This window comes from Pseudochaenichthys georgianus, unplaced genomic scaffold (genome assembly GCF_902827115.2).
Source record: "Pseudochaenichthys georgianus unplaced genomic scaffold, fPseGeo1.2 scaffold_1492_arrow_ctg1, whole genome shotgun sequence".
Classification (NCBI taxonomy): domain Eukaryota; kingdom Metazoa; phylum Chordata; class Actinopteri; order Perciformes; family Channichthyidae; genus Pseudochaenichthys; species Pseudochaenichthys georgianus.
Window position 1 is genome coordinate 1 of NW_027262339.1, and position 19566 is coordinate 19566.

A 19566-nucleotide genomic window follows, 5' to 3' on the forward strand; every position below is an offset into this window, starting at 1 on the left:
GCCCAAAAAGAACCTTGAAAAGGACGTGTGTGTGTGTGTGTGTGTGTGTGTGTGTGTGTGTGTGGTGTGTGTGTGTGTGTGTGTGTGTGTGTGGTGTGTGTGTGTGTGTGTGTGTGTGCGTGTGTGTGTGTGTGTGTGTGTGTGTTGTCAGGGTGTATTGTGTGTGTCAGGGTGTCTGGGAAAGTGTATGTGTGTGTGTGTTGATATCTTGGTCAGGGAGTGTGTGTGTGGTGTGTCAGGGTGTCTGGGAAAGTGTATGTAAGAAGGTTTATATATATATATATATATATATATATATATATAGGATTACTTTAAAACAGTCCCAAATAATACATGTTCACTTCAATACAGTTCAAGATAATACCTGTTTACTTTAATACAGTTTAGAACAATATCTGTTTGCTTTAGTTTACTTCATGTAATAAAATAATAATTTCATGGTAAGGCTACCATTACTAAAGTAATGTAATGCTAACTAACGTGCTCGCTACTCGTCGCTACTAGCTAGGTAGCTAACTTGACTGTGTTCCATGCACAACATGTGTATTACCTGATATGTCTGATCCGGCGACTCCTGGTCCTTTCATCAGACGGGAATCGATAGAACGAGCAAGTGGTATGATCACTTATGTGATTACAACCTGGTACAAAGCACACATGCATCTTGTAAAAGTGAATTTATTTTTAGCAATCTCTTATTTATTGGAGGGAATAAATCAGTTATGAGATCTTCTTCGCTTTAATTACGAGTCACAACCACTTGGAGCATTATCGCCTGTGACATCACTTACGCGAGCCAGAATGGGATTTGGGATTTGTAGTCTTTGTAGTCGCGTATTTTTCATAGTCTTATATTTCAACAGTTTTACGACAACATGTGACTTTTTTGACATGGAACTTATTGTTTAAGATTGACAAACATCATATGTGTAGTTCGTGGCACAATTCAAACGGGATCAAAAGATACGTTTTCTCTCTCCATTGAATTCAATGTAAATGTTTCGCTTCCGGGGTCCCATGGGCCGGAAGTAGATGGGCGTGACTTCGCCTCTCTATATCCGGGACGATACAAAGTAGAATTCGGGACAGTTGTGGGACACTGAGGAAAAAAGTAAATTTCGAGCCCTGCATATATCATCAGTTATATACGGTGGCCGGCAGGTGCAAACGCGGAACAACGGCCAAAAACGCATACATTAGCAGGAAACAGCTGCAAATCCTGAAATGAAAAACAAACAAATCCTGAAAACAAATACAACAGAAAAACGCTGCATTTACAGAAATAATGCAAACTAAATACAAAGCCCGAAAACAAACGCAACAAAAAAACGCTGCACGATATGCAAAGTCCAAAGCACGTACAAATCCCAAAACACATACAAAAAAAAACATTCCGGAAGTGCTCCAGGTCTCTAGGGGGCGCGCTATGTGGAACAGATTGATGTCTGACCAGACACATAGAGAACGAACAAGAGTGCTGCAAATTGAAGCCGGAGGAAACAAAGTTGATCGAAGTGGAAAAAGTCGATATGTAAGAAGGTAAGTTTTGTTTTGATACAAAGAGCGTCATATTTACCCAGCTAGCATTAGCTTGTTTGGTAAAAGAGCTTGCAAGTCAAGAGACAGCACTGTGCACATAAATGTAACTCTTGACATCATATAGATATATTAGGTGCAGAGAGGAGTTGGTTATTGTGCCCCAATGTAAATCCTAATGTGAGAGTTAAAGGACGGTCAACAATATAATTACCTTGGTCCAGTTTGGATTATCATGGCTTTTATTCTTAATTAAAGTGAATTTATTTTATTTCAGTCAGTTTGCCAGGGTAAAATAAAACATAGTCAACATATTATTTGTGCCACAAGAAGCAGAAATGTTTTAACAGTACAGTAGTTTGAATATATTTGTTGTTTACCTTATCAGACCTCTCAGGCACCCACAACCAGCGTCTGATCGGGTAAGACTAATTACAAATGTAATTATACCATGTAGGTTTGAATTTGTGAACATGAAGTCAATAAATACCTTTGTGTGCACTTATTTCCTGGGTAAAAAATAGGATGCAGCACCAACCCCATTCCAGGAAGAGGTCCAGTCTGCCCCGGGTCAGAACAACTTCTATAGGTAAACGATGTTGACAGTTGCATCGTGACACAGTTGGTGTGGTGTGTGTCTTTATTTTTACATTTGTGTGTTTACAATCACAGTGGGTAACATTGCCAGGAAGCAGAACAATTATACTTTCATACATTTCCAAATGACACCCACAACATCTGACATCTTAGTGAAGACGATACAAAAAACACCCACAAATATTTTTCAAAGATCAGATATTGTTTGTTGCATCCATTTCAAATGTTTACAAAGATTGTGCAGGAGTATGACAAAAGTGTGACTGTCATGTATATATTATGTATTTGAAAATAATTATTCAACTGTCTTCTCACTGCAGCAACCACACCAATGTGTATGCACTTCTCATTATTGATAGCCAGTCTGAGCCAGAAGACAAAATGGAGCAAAGGTAGTAATTGTTACTATTACCACTTAATTGTTATTCTATACTGTAATCTTATTACTAGCTTCATCATTTAATATTACAATACATCACTTTGTCTTTCCAGCACAGAATACCTGACATGCGGCACACATTGTTGCAGAACTCTCTGCAAAAAGAACAAATACATCTTGCAGCAGGTTCAATATTAATAGAGCCAGTGTGTGGGATGGAGCAATCCACGGCTTCAAAGGTGCCTCATTCGATCCCTCTCATGAGACGTTCACTGATGAGGAGGGACACACTGAGGATGGAGGGGACACTGGTGGTCCCAAGCGTGAGTTCCTGACCCTCCTTATGGAATGCCTGAGAATGAAGGAAACATCACGTCAGCAACTGTTTGTGCCCATGGCAGTGTGACTTTCCAGACGCTCACCGTCTCACAATCTGATTCTAAATGTATAATGTTCTCTATAAAGATAGAACTATACACAATTATGATTGTATAATATAAGCTGTTTTGTGTATTTAATTATGCATTGGTCTACAATTTAATGATGGCTTCTACATATTTCACATAAACAGACAATGAAAAAATGTGTCCTTCATGCTGTAACTAGTGGTATGCATCTGCAATTAGTATTCTAAACAGAGCAGTGTGTTGAATCCTTATTTCTTGCATTTGAAACAGATACAATAAAAAAGTGAACTTACTGTTGTGTTCAACTTCAGCCACAAACTGTACATGTTTGCCACAGGAGCCACAGAGCACTTGAACTGTCCCCAGATGTGGCCACAGAAAGGACAAAACTTGGCAGCCTGAAAAGACATACATTGATGTAGTAAATCCATTTAATCAAGTCAATCAAAAACACACAGTCTAACTAGTGGTTAGCTAAATAAATAGAAAGATACATCATGTTTACCGTTGAATCTGTGTTTTGTCTCTCTCTCTCCTGAATGTCTTCTCTATATTGTTCTTGAGCGTGTCTAATGCACACTACTCTCCAGTCATTACTTTTTCCCTCTTCACATGTTGTCACTTCTCTCTCTCTCTCTCTCAATTCAATTCAATAGCTGTATTAGCATGACCATAGTTACAGGCAATTGCTAAAGCTCTGTATAGTTGCAACATCTACACAAAAATACATACATATAAACAAACTAAGAATTCAAATGTCCTTTTTCCGCGGTACTCACTATGGCCCGTGTTATTTGCCTGCACTTGATTTGTCATCTCTTTAAACAATGTTCTTCCCTCACTTTAATCTTCTCTTCACGTGAAGCTCTCCTCAGCTGGTGTAGTAGTTAGGCACGCTAACGCTAGCTATATAAATATGACGCTCTATGTATAAAAACAAAACAAAACTTACCTTCTCCACTTAAATAAATTTTATTTCCAGCACTCTTGTTCGTTCTCTCTGTCTGGTCAGACATCAATCTGTTCCACGTAGCGCGCCCCCTAGAGGCCTGGAGCACTTCCGGAATGTTTTTTTTTTTTTATGTGTTTTGGTATTTGTAAGTGCTTTGGACTTTGCATGTCATGCAGCGTTTTTTTTGTTGCATTTGTTTTCGGGGTTTGTGTGTTGTATTTAGGTTGCATCATTTCTGTAATGCAGCGTTTTTCTGTTGTATTTGTTGTATTCATTTCATTTTTTTGCAGGTTTTCGGGCCGTTGTTCCGCGTTTGCACCTGCCGCCCACCGTAGTTATATCATGCACAATAATCAGCAATTCCCCTGTAATATTTCTTGTTTGGTCACTTAAGGGGTTAAGAAAGTGGCACTAGGAGTTGGGAAATGTTTTAGTTTGTTCATGTTAAAAAAGTTTTAAAACATGTGTCAAAAATCAGCTTTTGTTAAGAATGTATAAAAACATGTATATTCTCCATATATATGGAGGTTGTAATTGCCATTATTTGTACAATGCCTTGGCAATATTGTATGTAATTATAGTCGTGCTAATAAAGCTATTAACATTTGATAAAGAGGATGAAAGACAATTAGGTATGTGAGGTATCAAACCATAAAACAAGTCTGATCATCACGCTAATGGACAAAACTGAATAACGCTCAAATTAAAGAGTTATGGATTTTTTTGTCCGTAAAAAACTGTATTTAATCAATTGTTTTCCTGACTTGGCACTATGTAAATGTGAAAAAATAATCTACACAAATGTCAGTGTGTTCTATGAGTGTGCTTGTGCATGTGTGTGTACGCACCATGCAGAATGATGAGATCCCAGACAGCCAGCACAGAGTCCCAACAGGGCAGGGAAGTGAACAGTGTGAGGAACCAGGGCATCACAAAGTGGACTGACAGGACTCCCACCGACTCCTGCAGGGAGGGAGGGAGGGGTAGTAAGGGGCGAGGGGAGGAAGGAGCAAGGGGGGTTCATTTCGCAAGCACAAACATGTATTCCAGACAGACGGAAATATATCTGCAATTGGCTGTCAACTACTGAACTCCTTCACTGACTTTCTAACTGGAAAAGCCTTCCAAGACATATCTATTACAATCTAGTGTGAACGTGTTTAATATTTTACAGATTACACAAACTCAAGTAAATGACCAATTATAATATTGACCTTTATTAGTTAATCAATAATATGTATTTTTAGAATCAAACACAGACTTGCATGGTTTTTGGAGAATCTATGAAAAATAATTATAGAAAATGACTGTAATGTAATGTTTTTTTCCTAATACAATATTATTATTTTTAGTTGCTGAACATAAACATTTTAGAAGAATTTAGGTATTTCTTCTTGAATATTTTATACGTTGTTTGTAGTTATTTCGCCCTACATATTGAGGTCTTCGACCAAAAGCTACGCTTTCTTCCCTCAACTCACTTTATTTTCTCATACCATGAGTGTATATTTACACTGGTCAGAAAACATTTAAATAAGTTTAATTAAAAAAACTAATGTAAAAATGTAAGTTTAAAGAATTTCTTAATTTGTCCAACAGACTCATTTCTGGTGTGTTATCAGACCTTCAAAGTAAGATTATAATAATATGGGTCCTTTGTGTCTAAATTGCAGTCAGTGTGTTTGCTCAGGTCTGGTAGTACAGCCCAATTGCAAAAGTCTGTTTATAGCTAGTTTGCCTTAACTCTACTTCCAAAAGAAATGCTGACCACCGATCTGTAATAGTCTCTTTCTATAAAGGGCCGCAAACTATTGTGCCAACAAACACACAGAGTGTGTGTGTGTGTGTGTGTGTGTGTGTGTGTGTGTGTGTGTGTGTGTGTGTGTGTGTGTGTGTGTGTGTGTGTGTGTGTGTGTGTGTGTGTGTGTGTGTGTGTGTGTGTGGTGTGTGTGTGTGTGTGTGTGTGTGTGTGTGTGTTCCGAAAGGGCAGCTTTTCTCCCAGGCTTGCTGAGTCGTTGGCAAAGTATAGCAACCTCTTCAAAGACCCAAATCGATGCATCAAAGTGAAAACGTGCTTAGATTAGACATTTTGAACAGAGCGGCTGCAACTAAGAAGAATGCTCAGGAGAAGGCCATATATATGTATAATTGTAATTGAGATAAATCATACTTTAAGGAGACTAAGGGGTATTGTCTGAAGCTGTTCGGACATCCAACATGCACTTCTGATGAAGTACACTGAGACCCTCCACAGCTTGTGCTGCAGCACCTCTTTCCACCTCTGTCTGAAACCAGTCTGCTCTGATTGGTTAGCGTTTCAGGCTGCAGAGAGATACTCCCTCTGCAGGGAACACAGGGATGTTAGCCTTTGTAGACCATTTACTGTACAGTACATGCACACAAACCTGTATAACACTACAGGAAAGGGAAGACCCAAAAATCATAATATCAAAAAAAAGCTAAGGCCCCATTTTTGATGCAATCTTATTCTGAGAAGAACATTTTATACAATGTTTGTAGCTTATCATAAAAAAATTGAGTAAATAATAAAATCAATTTCATCGACATTCTTCAGTTCATTATATTTACATATTCTTCATCTTGAATCACTGCTCTACATCTTCCATTATATAGCATTCAATCTAGCTGTGTTTTGTATCCAAAAGATACTTTCATTACGTGCAAGTCTTGTCGTTGCAATATGTAATGGCAAACAACCACATTGGTCTGTGGAGAGCAATCTCTTAATTGTACTTTAAAGTGGAACTATTATGCTACATTTGAAAAATATACTTAGGGCCATACCTAGACAAAACATGTCTCAAGTTTTTTGCTTAAAATACCAAACCGAACACCCATTGTAGCCATGCCTCATACTGCTCATACCCCTCTTTTGCTGCCCTGTTGCAAACGGCTGATTCTGCTTTGAATGGAACGTCTGCTGCAGGGCTTTTCCCCATCCTCCCGGAACCGTCCCGAAATACAATCTAAGCCGTCCCGAAATTAATGTGGACCGTCCCTAATTTAAAATGTTAGTTTTTCTACATTATCATTAGTTAAAATCATTCAAAGTGACCTTTAACATAAACACATCATACAAATCATTAGATGATAATTCATCAACCTTTTTATTTGAGTAAATCATTCAATCACATAAACAAAGGCCAAATATATTTAAACAAACACACAAACGAGAAAATTACTCTAATATTGAATCCAATCAAGTCCCATCCAATTATCAAAAAAAATCCAACACTGTCCTGAAGACAGAACCCAGAGTAACCACTAACCAGGAAGACAGTCTGTAACACAGTCAGGAGACCTTTACAAACGGCCCGCCCCCTCACACACAGACGGGACAGAGAGATCTCATCTGGATTGGAAAGCTCGAAAATACATCATAGACGCATGTTTTAGTCTTATTGCATATTAGAAACGGAGTTGGCGAAACTAAAACTGAGATATAATGTGTATGTAGCAATAATACATATGACATATATTTTTTAAATGTCTCCTGTACCGATAACAAGTCAGATAACGTCGGAGCTTAACGTTACCACTGTCTTTAATCATTCCGGCCCGGGGCGAAAATTCTGGATCTGCTTGTTAGCACCCCCTTTTTTTCTATTTTTTAGAGATGTTGGTACGGAGGAAAAGAGAGAGGGCTTTGTTTTCTGACACTTTGTGAGTTCCCCGACACCGGGGAGACATATTTATGTATAAAAGACATCAACAAGTGCATTTTGCATAATAGGTCCCCTTTAAGTTATACTAAGCATGCTTATTACTTTCACAAATTGTCTTTTCAGATTTATTCTGCCCATATTCTTGATGCATTTTCCTTTTTTCAACCTCTGTTTTATGCATCCCTTCAGGAAATGTTTTTGTTTAAGTGAAAACATCTCTTTATCAATAAGTGTCAGCTGTGAATTTTTCTAAATGCATTACTTACAAATAGTTAAATAATGATAGGGACAGAGGGAGGACATTTCACAGACTAAGTGAACATGACGAGCCTACAGCTGAACTCAGTGTGTGACAGAGAGGCCCAGCTGCTGACGGATACATTACAGTGGCCTCTCTCGCAGATTAACTACTCATCACTTAGCCATTTATGGACTGAAACACAAACACACATTTCAAGACTTTTCTTGTCATTGTGGTTTTTCAGAAACATTTTCCCTCTTAGTCAACTCTCAAATGTCCAGTACAAACAGACATTTTCTTTCACTTTTTCAACACCATGTAAAAAGGGTCATTCTACACAAAAACTAAGTATTTTAGGCTGCGTAAAAAACCCTGTGATTGAAAATCTGAACAGTAATGAAAAATGAAAAGCACTCACCATGTGCTGAGAGAGCCTCGGCTTCCTGTGTTTCAGAAACTGGTCGAAAACCTTCACCTGATGCTGGACCCTGATTAGACAACATATTACAGTTTAGAAGGGGTGTCGTGCTATTTGTAGAAGCACTGGAGCGCACCTGTGAAGCGCAAATGCGTGCAAGCACATGATTCATTTTGGTTGTGGTTCATTTGGAAGATTATGTAACTGCTGTTAATTAACACAGCAGCCAGTCACCGAACAAGTATACACTAATGAATAAATGTGTGTGATTCTTACAGTAAATGCGGCATACAGCTGCATACAGAGAGTTTGAAAAGCTCCTTTACTTATCATGAACTCTCAGACTTCATTATTTATTTTTGTTACCAATATTAAAGTATCAATCTACCTGATGTTAAATATGTCTGTCTTGGTGGACACATGTGTTCTCTATGCTCTGCTCAGCTCCGTGTCAACACGATGACATCGAGCAGCAGAAGTCATTAAAAGTATAAAGTTGAAACACTGTACAGATCTAAAACTCTGGCTAACATTGAATGGTGTTTATGGAGACAGGAAAGATGTATTCCAGCTGTGATTGGTTGTTCGTCTCCACTTGACAAGCAGTGCACGCTGCTGTGTTCCAAACATTAAACAGCTTTCAACTAAGGACACAGCCATAAGTGGCGTCTACATTGACATTGATTATTTATGTCTTAATATGCATTACTCATGATTACCTTCACATTCAACCTGCTATCACAGATCCCCCTCTCACTGCACACTCTTGCCTGTTTGATGCTGCCGTATTGCCTTGTCGGTTCCATTCAATTGTGTTGCGTTTTTGTTTTAGCTGTTTTAACTTTTAAATGCACTGTAAGGCGACCTTGGGTGTCCTGAAAGGCGCCTCGAAATAAAATGTATTCTTATTATTATGAAAGAAATGTAACAAAATAAAGCTAAAATATAAATTAAAAACATGAACAGTAAATGTATACATAAATATTGTGCATATACATACATGCCATAAGCCTGTACGATTTGCGCATATTGTTCTTACATTAGCTCACTGAATTTACTCTTAAAATGCAAAATGAGAAGGTGTTTGTGGAACTATATACATTATTCCATTTACATATAACCACACCAATGACACCATTAAGATGTTCTTTGTCAAGTCTGCATTAGTACAAGGGATTCATATTGGGACCTTCCTAATGAACCCCATGCAGAGTGAAGTTAGTGCTATTTCTCGTCACTGATTGGATACATATTGCAGCACTCATGGTGCTCAGATGTGTTTAACAGCAAAGCACCAAATAAAACATTGCCACATTTTTTAATAATATTTAAATAAGAAATGGAATACAAATTAGATATACTTTATAGATCAAAAAAAGAGTAAAACAAAAATGTAACAAACTTTCAAATATCAACCGATTTCGTTAATTAAAAATATATTCTATCCAGAACTATGTAGTACATTTTCTAATGAAGCTAAAGTCATTGTTTTTATTTGTAAGTATAATTGTATTTACTATTTATTCATTTATATATTTATTGTCACTAAGCTCATTCTTACTTGGTAAGGCTGAGGTCGAACAGCTGGGGCAGGTATTTGGGTTTCTCCAACAACGCTGTCATAGCCCAGAACGCCTCCTCCTCCCCCAACTGCATCAGCAGCACAGCAGCTATGTAGGACATCCCTGACACACACACACACACACACACACACACACACACACACACACACACACACACACACACACACACACACACACACACACACACACACACACACACACACACACACACACACACACACACACACACACACACACACACACACACACACACACACACACACACACACACACACACACACACACACACACACACACACACACACACACACACACACACACACACACACACACACACACACACTTTATTTGGTTCCACAAATTATATTACATAAGACAGGGAATCAAATATATCAGGGCTAAGCAGCACAGAACACTTAGGGGAACACATAGCACCTCCTTCTCCACACGGCTAAGCTGCCAATAATAGCTGAAACAGAGCAATATTTGACACACACACACACACACACACACACTACGTGCAACTCAAGGCATATGCTCGAACGGGAGCTGCCTGGACGCTGCGATCATGTTGCGCGCACTATCCGTGCTGAGTGTCCTGACTTTTCGTACAATGTCCCACTGTCTGGCTTCCTGCATAAAGTCGATGCGCTCTGAAACTACGGGGCGGCCGAGGAAAAAAATACACATGCGTTAATCGCGTTAAAATAATTAGTGGCGTTAATTTTTTTTTGCGTTAACACGTTATTAACGCGTTAACTTGACAGCCCTAATTATGATACATCACTATCAGGGCTGCACGATATATCGTATCGATAATCACGATATTCACGCTGGTTAAATATAGTTACAAAAATACCAATTGTATAGCATTAAAGTTCAAGAAAGGATGGTTTGCGGGAAAAAAACGGTCTTTTCTTCAATTCCTGTATGTTTTCATATCGCAGGGGGGAAAAAATCGCAATGTCAGTTTTTTCCAATATCGTGCAGCCCTAATCACTATAGAAGCAGGAGGGCAGGACACACTGTAATGCAGAGGCACAGTGTGATGGGAGAGGGGACACCGTCAACCATCAATTGAATGTTGATCAAGAGAAGGGAAGATTCTTTTAGTTTTTGCCCCCGCAAGATGAGAGCACAATAGAATAGAAATATGGAATTTTCTTGGCGGATGTATATAAAGTATATTGAGGATATCAGACTGTATCCCTCGTGGGAAAAACTTAGTACACGTTTCTGATCTTAGACCTATATTTTTAAGACATGGTGATGTATTAGATTTCCTTGCTAAGGATATTTCCATAATCAGATTTTAGTAATCCAATATCAATATAAACAAAAACAATTCCCAAGATATTCAAATATAGATTATAAAAAAATAAATGATTAAAATAAATATAAAATACATATATTTATTATTATTATGTTATTTGTCTATTTTTTAAGTGTTAATAGTTTGTAAAAAAAAGATTATTTCACTATGATCCTGAGGGTACTGGAGAAGAGCATGATGCGGCAACTCAATATTAAAAGTCCTCTGCTTCCATCTAGTGGTAAATGTAAGAACTGCAGATATCGTCATTAAAGACTAGGGAAACACAATTAAACTCAAACGACAATAATCCCTCATGGCGTTTAGAACAGGGCAACAACATAACTAAAACACACCTAAATATTATTTTCTGGGGAGCAAAGAAAGACAAGAAAATCTTCTCATTTGATCTCTAAATATTGTCAAAAACTAAATGTCTTCTCACATTCAGCTCCTCTGGATAATGTGTCAATCATTCCAGGATTGCATTGGTTGTGTGAAAGGAGCTTTAGAATCCCACGTGTGTTATATAAATGAATGCAGTGAAAGCATGATCAGTACCTTGGCTGTATCCGACCTGTGAGTTGTATTTGGCGTAAGCGATGAGGACCCGGAAGAGTTTAGCCTGACCCTCGATGGCCTCCGGGCTGTCCCCCATCAGAGAGCGGTGTGTCGGGAAGGAGCGCTCTGCAAAATGGAACAGATCAAATAAATCTCACATATGCTTACATTTTCCCCACAACAATAGATATTGAATCTGTTTTACGCGGTGTTCCAAGAGATTCTATTTTCTCTGTACCTTTGTCAAATTCATCATGTGTGCTGTACACTAGTCACTTCAGTAACTTCCAATATAACCCTAAACTTAATGCACTAAAAGAAAAGAAGTTCAACAAGAAAAGCAAAGTAGTACATGTAGTTCTAAAAGGTCAACATCCCCAATAGAGCGGTGCAGGAATGAGTCGTACACCTCACACATAAGTTAGCATTAAACCACATCCACATGTTTTTGGCTAAATGATTAAAATAGGGTCTGCTGTTAATACAAGATTTTCACATTTTGTTACAACATAAAATGGTGATGTGAAGTCATGTGACCGTGATGTAGTTTGTTTAAAGTCTAACGTTAAGCTTTTTCTTTTCTAGATTATCAAGCCAAACAAAATGTAAGTATCATAAATGTGTTTCCCACAGACTAGTTTATTTACTCATTGTATTTATAAAACAGTTTAAAGAGCTATATCTTCTATAACATACTCATAGTATTTATATAATTAAATGTGACGGCCTACAGTATATTCACATTCAATCCGTCTAAAGTTATCATAGAATACATTGCTGATAGCTTCCGGGTCGGCCTGCTAAAATACATCATCACTGCACCATTCCATCTACCACATTTAAAGCGCTAAATAAACCAGACGAATGATCCTCCCTTTAAAAAGATGTCCTTAAAAAACCAACATTCAACACGTCACACTAAGCCTACCAACGTATCCTCCAGTGTAAACTCACGTAGGTCCAGTGCGATCTGCCTGAAGAGCGTGATGTCGTCTGCAGAGTATCGGAGCTCGGGGCAGCGGGGGAGCTGCTGGTTCAGACCCAGATCGTTTTGGGTTTCGCTCAGGGTGGTGATGGCCGACAGGATGCCGTACTCACTGACTCCCAGGTCCACCAGGGGCCCTCGCACCTCCAACAAACACTTCTGTGGAAGAAAGACCATCACATTCTATTGTTAGAAATCACTGATAACATTCAACAAGCCTGGATTAGTTACAAACTTGCAAGTATTGATGGTGGAAATTAAGCTGTCTATAACACTGATGATGAGAAACGGTGACATCTGCTGGCCGAACCATTCAGAAAGGAAATTCAAGACTTATTTAATTACAGAATACAAGCTGTCTCGCTGCTCTTTACTTGTTTTTGTTCCGTAAAAGTTCATATAAAAGTGAATTTTTTTCTAAAAACAGACTCTACAGGACTGCTTTCAACACTGTGGTAGATTTAAAATCCCGATCAATACTAATATTCATATATTGTTTCATGCGTTATATTGGAGTACAATGTGCACATTTTAACTTCAACCTTTCATTTTAATATACATATTTGTATCCTATTTTTTCATCTTTTATGACATGTACTGGAACTTGCTATGTTTGTATAAACATTTTTGAAAATCATTGCCTCAAAAAAAAAGTGGGTAAAATTATGTAATAGAAGAAATATTCGTGTACTACTACGAGTACTATGGTATGAAATAGTATAAGGATAACGTCAGTAAATGTCTGCTTGTAGTTTACCTGGTAGTTGAAGTCACTGGTATCTCTCAGACTGTCGATGGTGAGGAGACACTTCCAAACTCTACCTCGCAGACTCGGAGGAATACCCATCCTGATGAATCGCTCAATCTGAAAACACCGCAAGAGTGTGAAGAAAACAAGCTGCCTAATGATCAATAACCACATGGTAATGGTTCTGCAAAATGAGGGCAGATTGTTAACATTTCAACTGATGGTTTTGAAATGACTCACCTGGCTCTTGCAGAGAAAGCTGGCTCCATTCCAGTAGCTGAGCAGCTCACACAGCTCCTTCACTCTCACTGAGCTCAGCTGAGGGTAGCTGATGGAGACAACACATGGTGAGCTAGCAATGACTCATCACTTATTGGGAAACAGAAAACACTGGCCTCATATTTAAAACAATCACTGGTCATTAAGATTGTATGGCTACGTTGAGCAGATTCAGGATAGTTATATTTTTCATCACGTGATCGCTGAAATTATTCCAATGCGGTGTCGGGGACCTTGCTTTCCTCCAGGGTTAAAAGTATATGACCCACAGATAGATGTGCTGGAAGTAAAGCTACTTATCAATTTGTGCAGAAGTGGCGACATTTTGATTATTCTTCATGAGCTAATCTCTGTCTCAAAGGTACGAAAGATAAACTCTGACAAGAAACCACCAATTCAGCATTCTCATAATTTTTCTTACAGCTGTATTTATTGGCCATCAAATGTTTGGACTAAATGTTGAATAAAAACTGTATGAAAACATATTCGTTCCACAATTTAGTTATGTTACATACAATATTGCTAGCACTTTAAACTTAATAAGGAAACGCTTATATCACCCAAAACCTGCCAAATACAGGGTACATTTTAATGTTACATAATTCGAGTCAAACAAAACTATGAGAGCTTTTTGGCACGTTTACCAGCAGAAATTAAGAAATATTATTTTAAAAATACAATTCCTCATTTAAAAATACTCAGGGATAATGTTACCTTATGTATTCCATATTTCTATGTTTAAAAGTTATACATGTTAAAAGGTTAGGCGAGTAAAAATACTTAATTTAAGACATTTCAAATGTCAAATGTGTAGGTTTAACGGCTAATTATGCACCTTAACTTAGCAGTAGTGTAATGTAAACATGTACAGTACTCAAGTACTGTAATAAAGTAATGTTAATATTACACAAATGTTGCACGTTTACGCCACTACATTTGTTTTACATAGTAAGTTACTGGTTACATTGCAGTTTAGGTTACAAAATACAAATCGACACACATTATACATTATAATATATTGGTATAGGTTAAGCTACCCAGCAGTGTATCAAGTAATTCAAATAATATTAAATTACAGTTTGATGCAATTATTTTTGTTTATTAAGTTGTATTGTGAATGCAGGACTTTTCCTTGTAGGCTATCCGAGTAATGTTCTAACCGTAGTATTGCTACTTTTACTCAAGTAAATTATCTCAGTACTTCATCCACCTCTGAACGTTGCAAAGTTTAACATAAAAAGTCCTCTGTACATCACAAAATGTTAACGCAACCACCATCGCTAATTTACGGTTTCTGTAATTAACTAACAACGAATGCAAATAATAAAATAAAACATTAGATGAGTGTTACGGTGCCAGAATAAAAAGTGAATATTCTAGCGTCAACTGTTAATTTAACAGTCTTCAATCACTTTAAATGCTCTGGTCTAATACACTCATATTATGCTAACTCACAGATGGCTTTAACTAGCTTAGTTAAGTTAGTCTTCACGAGCTAACGTAACATTAATGTCCCCCTGTCCCGCACCTGTAATCATGACATCGGTGATGACGTTTTTTGTCCTTTCGTTTAGTAAGAACAAAGCCGAATTCATCAAAACGCAAGTTCTCACTGCGTCTTCTTATGGTAGAGCTTCTCCTGCTGGCGTTACTACTGTTTCTCCCCCTCATAGTTAGAAAGATAGTGGTTTAAAGTTGAACAAGCGTTTAAAAATCAGAGCAGCAAACAATGCCTGCTAGTGACTGTCAAACTCAACGGTCAAACTAGAACCGCCCCTTTCATCACGTCATCGTCAACTGAAAATGGGCGGGATGATCAGAGACGTTCAAACTAAGAAGAGTGGATTTCAGCTGTAGAGACATGTATACAGTCTATGGTAGACGGTAGAGACGCTATTTTATACATTGAGGGATGAGAGGGAAATATAGAGCATGGGAACACTTCCAAAAAAGTCATATGAATTAACATTAGGAAAACATGTCATTTAATGAAGTAGATAACTAGCATAATTCATAAATTACCAGTAGATTTCATAATGTTTTAATAAAAAAAAACTAGAGAAGAGTAACATAGAGTAGCCTATAGGCTACCTCTGCAATTTTTAAGATGAATTTTTTTTACAGATAGTTCATAGGCTAGTTTATCATATAGTATTGTATCTATAAAGTTTATGGATACAATACTTTTTAAAAGTGGCAAAGAATTGTCCATCCATCCATCCATCTTCTCCCGCTTATCCGTGGTCAGGTCGCGGGGGTAGCAGTTCCAGCAGAGAGCCCCAAACTTTCTATTCCCTGGCGACATCAACCAGCTCTGACTGGGTGATCCCAAGGCGCCGCCAGGCCAGCGAAGAGATATAATCCCTCCACCTGGTCCTAGGTCTACCCCTTGGTCTCTTCCTAGCTGGACGTGCCTGGAACACCTTCCTAGGGAGGCGCCCAGGTGGGCACAAGGTGCCCGAACCACCGCAACTGGCTCCTTTCGACGCGAAGGAGGAGCGGCTCAACTCCGAGTCCCTCCCTGATGACCGAACTTCTCACCTTATCCCTTAAGGCCCTGACACACCAAGCAGTCACCAGAGGACTAGCCGACGCTGAAGTCAGCTGTTGCCTGGCCGTGTTCTCCTGCGTTTTGGCCATGTGTCGCACGGGAACACACCGCACCGACTTCAGTGCGTGAGTGGCAATAACTCTCCTTACCAGCAGGCGGCGGTAGTGTGTATTCGTCATTCAAAAGAGGCAACAACCGGAAGACAGAGAAGAAGAAGAGTATCTTTTCTCCGTAATATCATACAGAGCTGGCCTCTCCTGGATCAAGGTGATGAGCAGGTCTTCGTTTGCATCATTCCAGATCGCCATGATGAGATGAAAATGAATAGCAGTCTGTGTGTGCCTTCTTAAATCGTTTGTTTACGACCTCACTTCCACTTCGCTTCTCATGCACTGATTTGCTAGCTGAACAGCCAATCAGAGTGATTATTTGGTCCGACTGCCAGACCCGATGCATGGCCGATTCAACATGTTGAATCGGCCATGCATCGGGTCTGGCAGTCCAAATAAGGCGTGTCACGGTCGACGGTGCGGGACACACCAACCTGACTACGGCGCCGCGAATGCCCGACAGCCTCTGACGGCCTCTGACTCCCAAAATCGGGTTGGTGTGTCAGGGCCAGAGTTGGGTGTAACGCGTTACTTTGTAGCGCGTTACTGTAATAATATTACTTTGTCGGTAACGGAGTAGTGTAACGCGCTACTTTTATAATCCAGTAATCACACTACAGTTACTAACATTGCCCCGACACGCGTTACTTCGTTACTTTCTAAAATCAGTCATAATCAAACCTCAACAAACACCTGCAAAGAACACATGCTAGGTGAAGCTAACGCACATAGCTGTTGTTTATTTATATCACACACACACACACACACACACACACACACACACACACACACACACACACACACACACACACACACACACACACACACACACACACACACGTAGTTCTTCTTCTCTGTTTTCCGGTTGTTGCTTGTTTTGAATGACGAATACACACTACCGCTGCCTGCTGGTAAGGAGAGTTATTGCCACTCACGCATGCGCAGTTCGTACGTGCTCGGCTGAAGTCTGGCTCCAGTGCAACACATGGCCAACACGCAGGAGAACACGCTGACGCAACAGCGTGAGCAGAGATAGACTGCGCAAAATATACAGATAGCAGGAGACAGAGGACAGCCACGGTCAGATAGCAGGAGACAGAGGACAGCCACGGTCAGATAGCAGGAGACAGAGGACAGCCATGGTCAGATAGGAAAACATTCAGGAGCTATCTGGATCAGTCTTATGCGACAATGGAAACTGAACTAAAGAGAACATTTGAAACTTTAGCAGTCTGCGTGATCTACCTGTAGGGAGGGGCGGGCCGGCCCTGCGAGTAAAGTAACGAGTAAAGTAACGAGTAAAGTAACGAATTACTTTATGTAGATAGTAACGAAGTAGTGTAATATATTACTTTTTTTTAAAGTAATATGTAATATATTACTTTTTTTTAGTAACGACCCCATCTCTGGTCAGGGCCTTAAGGGAGACACCAGCCACCCTGCGGAGAAAACCCATCTCGGCCGCGTGTATCCGCGATCTCGTTCTTTCGGTCATGACCCATCCTTCATGACCATAGGTGAGGGTAGGAACGAAAATGGCCCGGTAGACAGAGAGCTTTGCCTTCTGGCTCAGCTCCCTTTTCGTCACAACGGTGCGGTAAAGCGCACAAGTGCATAAGCACACACAACAGTCAGAGTTCCCCCCCCCCCCATAACCCGCAGGCGTAGGGAGGCGACTGGGGTAAACTCCAACAACGAAGCACCTAACCGGGGACTTGTGAGTATCCCCACACCCGCCCGGTGCCTCACACCTTGAGCAACTCCGGAGAAGAATAGAGTCCAACCCCTATCCAGAAGTAAGGTTCCAGAGCCGACGCTGTGCGTAGAGGTGAGCCCAACCAGATCCAACTGGTACCGCTCCACCTCCCGCACAAGCTCCGGCTCCTTCCCCCCCAGAGAGGTGACGTTCCACGTCCCCAAAGCCAGCTTCTGTCGCCCGGGTCTGGTCCGTCGAGACCCTCAGCTTTCACTGCCACCCTTCTGGCAGCGCACCCGACCCCATCGCTGTTTCCCGCTGTTTCCTGCTCCCGGAGAAGCGGAGGTGTTGCCCATGTTGCCTTTTCGGGCTGGGCCCAGCCGGGCTCCGTGGCAAGCCCGGCCACCAGACGCTCGCCGACGAGTCCTCCTTCTGGGCCTGGCTCCAGAAAGGGACCCCGGGCTTCCTCCGGGCCGGGTATCCTCACTTCTTGTGTCGTCTTTCATGAGGTCTTTTGAAAAGAATTGTGTGATAAGCAAATCATATTATTTTCGTATGTGACTTTGAAAGACTTTGATGCTCTCCAGATAGGGCCGTCCCTCCCTACACCCAGATCACGCAGACTGCGTGGGGCCTCATCTTTACTGTATGCGCAAATGCGGCGCAATTCAGCTTATGCGCAAATAAGGCGCAATTAAGCGTGCCACAGTTTCGCCACTGCAAGGTTCCGGTGCTCGTTTCACGAGTTCACTACAGGGGGCCTCATCAGATAACTTTACGTGGGGCCACAAGTTGGCCAGGGGCAGCCCTGTCTCCAGATACTGTATCTGTTTTAAACATAGGTTATTAGGAATGTGTCTGTTATTGTCATACTGTCCCATCACTACTTTTCAGTAAACCCCTATTTATCAAAGCTTGCTTCATCAATGATGACGTCCATACTCATCATCATTACGGCTCTCTTTACAATAGCCTACTACAGTGTATAAGAAGCAATATAGCCACATTCATAATAGCCTATTCATCAGCGGTGTAAAAACCTGCTGTTAGGTATTCCTAGCTACCCTACCACACATCTCTTATATAATTTAAATCTTATGGCATAAGATTAAAGGCTTCTTTACCTAAGGCTATTACAATTCACTTTTGAAAGGAAATGTACAACATAATATCTAAGTTAAGAAGTAAGCTTAAGATTCACAATGTTTTTATAATATCTCTTTTATTTCTATTGTTTCTATTTTGTCACGACATTGCTTGTCTGCTTTTTGTATTCCGGTTGTGTGGAGGTCTAATTATGAATTTGTCTGGTCAGACCTTGATCCAAATGACGCATACAGACTGATTGATTTAATTTCCAGTATGTATACTGGTTTGACTCATCAGATCAAAAGGAAGAAAACTCAAGTTGAAACAACGGCTTAATGAACTGCATAATACTTTTATGCTAAATCTTGTCCAGCATATATTTGACTGTGAATATATATATTTTTATATTTATTTGATGGCAAGTAAAATACACAAA

The 19566-nt window shown here is 39.8% G+C and overlaps 1 protein-coding gene across 1 annotated transcript; it reads right to left on the minus strand.

Moving 5' to 3' along the window:
* Nucleotides 1–399: 399 nt before the first annotated feature.
* Nucleotides 400–15523, minus strand: LOC117441112 (USP6 N-terminal-like protein). Its single transcript, XM_034077313.2, has 9 exons — nt 15213–15523; nt 13646–13733; nt 13415–13522; nt 12627–12816; nt 11673–11798; nt 9778–9901; nt 8217–8286; nt 4720–4834; nt 400–1052 (listed from the first exon to the last, which is right to left on the minus strand). Exons 1-9 carry the CDS (start codon nt 15353–15355, stop codon nt 988–990), a joined length of 1029 nt encoding a protein of 342 aa, XP_033933204.2. The 5' UTR covers nt 15356–15523; the 3' UTR covers nt 400–987.
* Nucleotides 15524–19566: the final 4043 nt, after the last annotated feature.

What these genes read in the sequence shown, in the direction of transcription:
- LOC117441112 (XM_034077313.2), bottom strand. Translation starts at nt 15,355, where the DNA reads ATGAGGGGGAGAAACAGTAGTAACGCCAGCAGGAGAAGCTCTACCATA. An exon ending in GCAGATCGCACTGGACCTAC is followed by an intron (nt 11,799 to 12,626) that starts GTGAGTTTACAC and finishes TCCATTTTGCAG; the next exon opens with AGCGCTCCTTCCCGACACAC. An exon ending in CGAGGCTCTCTCAGCACATG is followed by an intron (nt 4,835 to 8,216) that starts GTGAGTGCTTTT and finishes CCCTCCCTGCAG; the next exon opens with GAGTCGGTGGGAGTCCTGTC.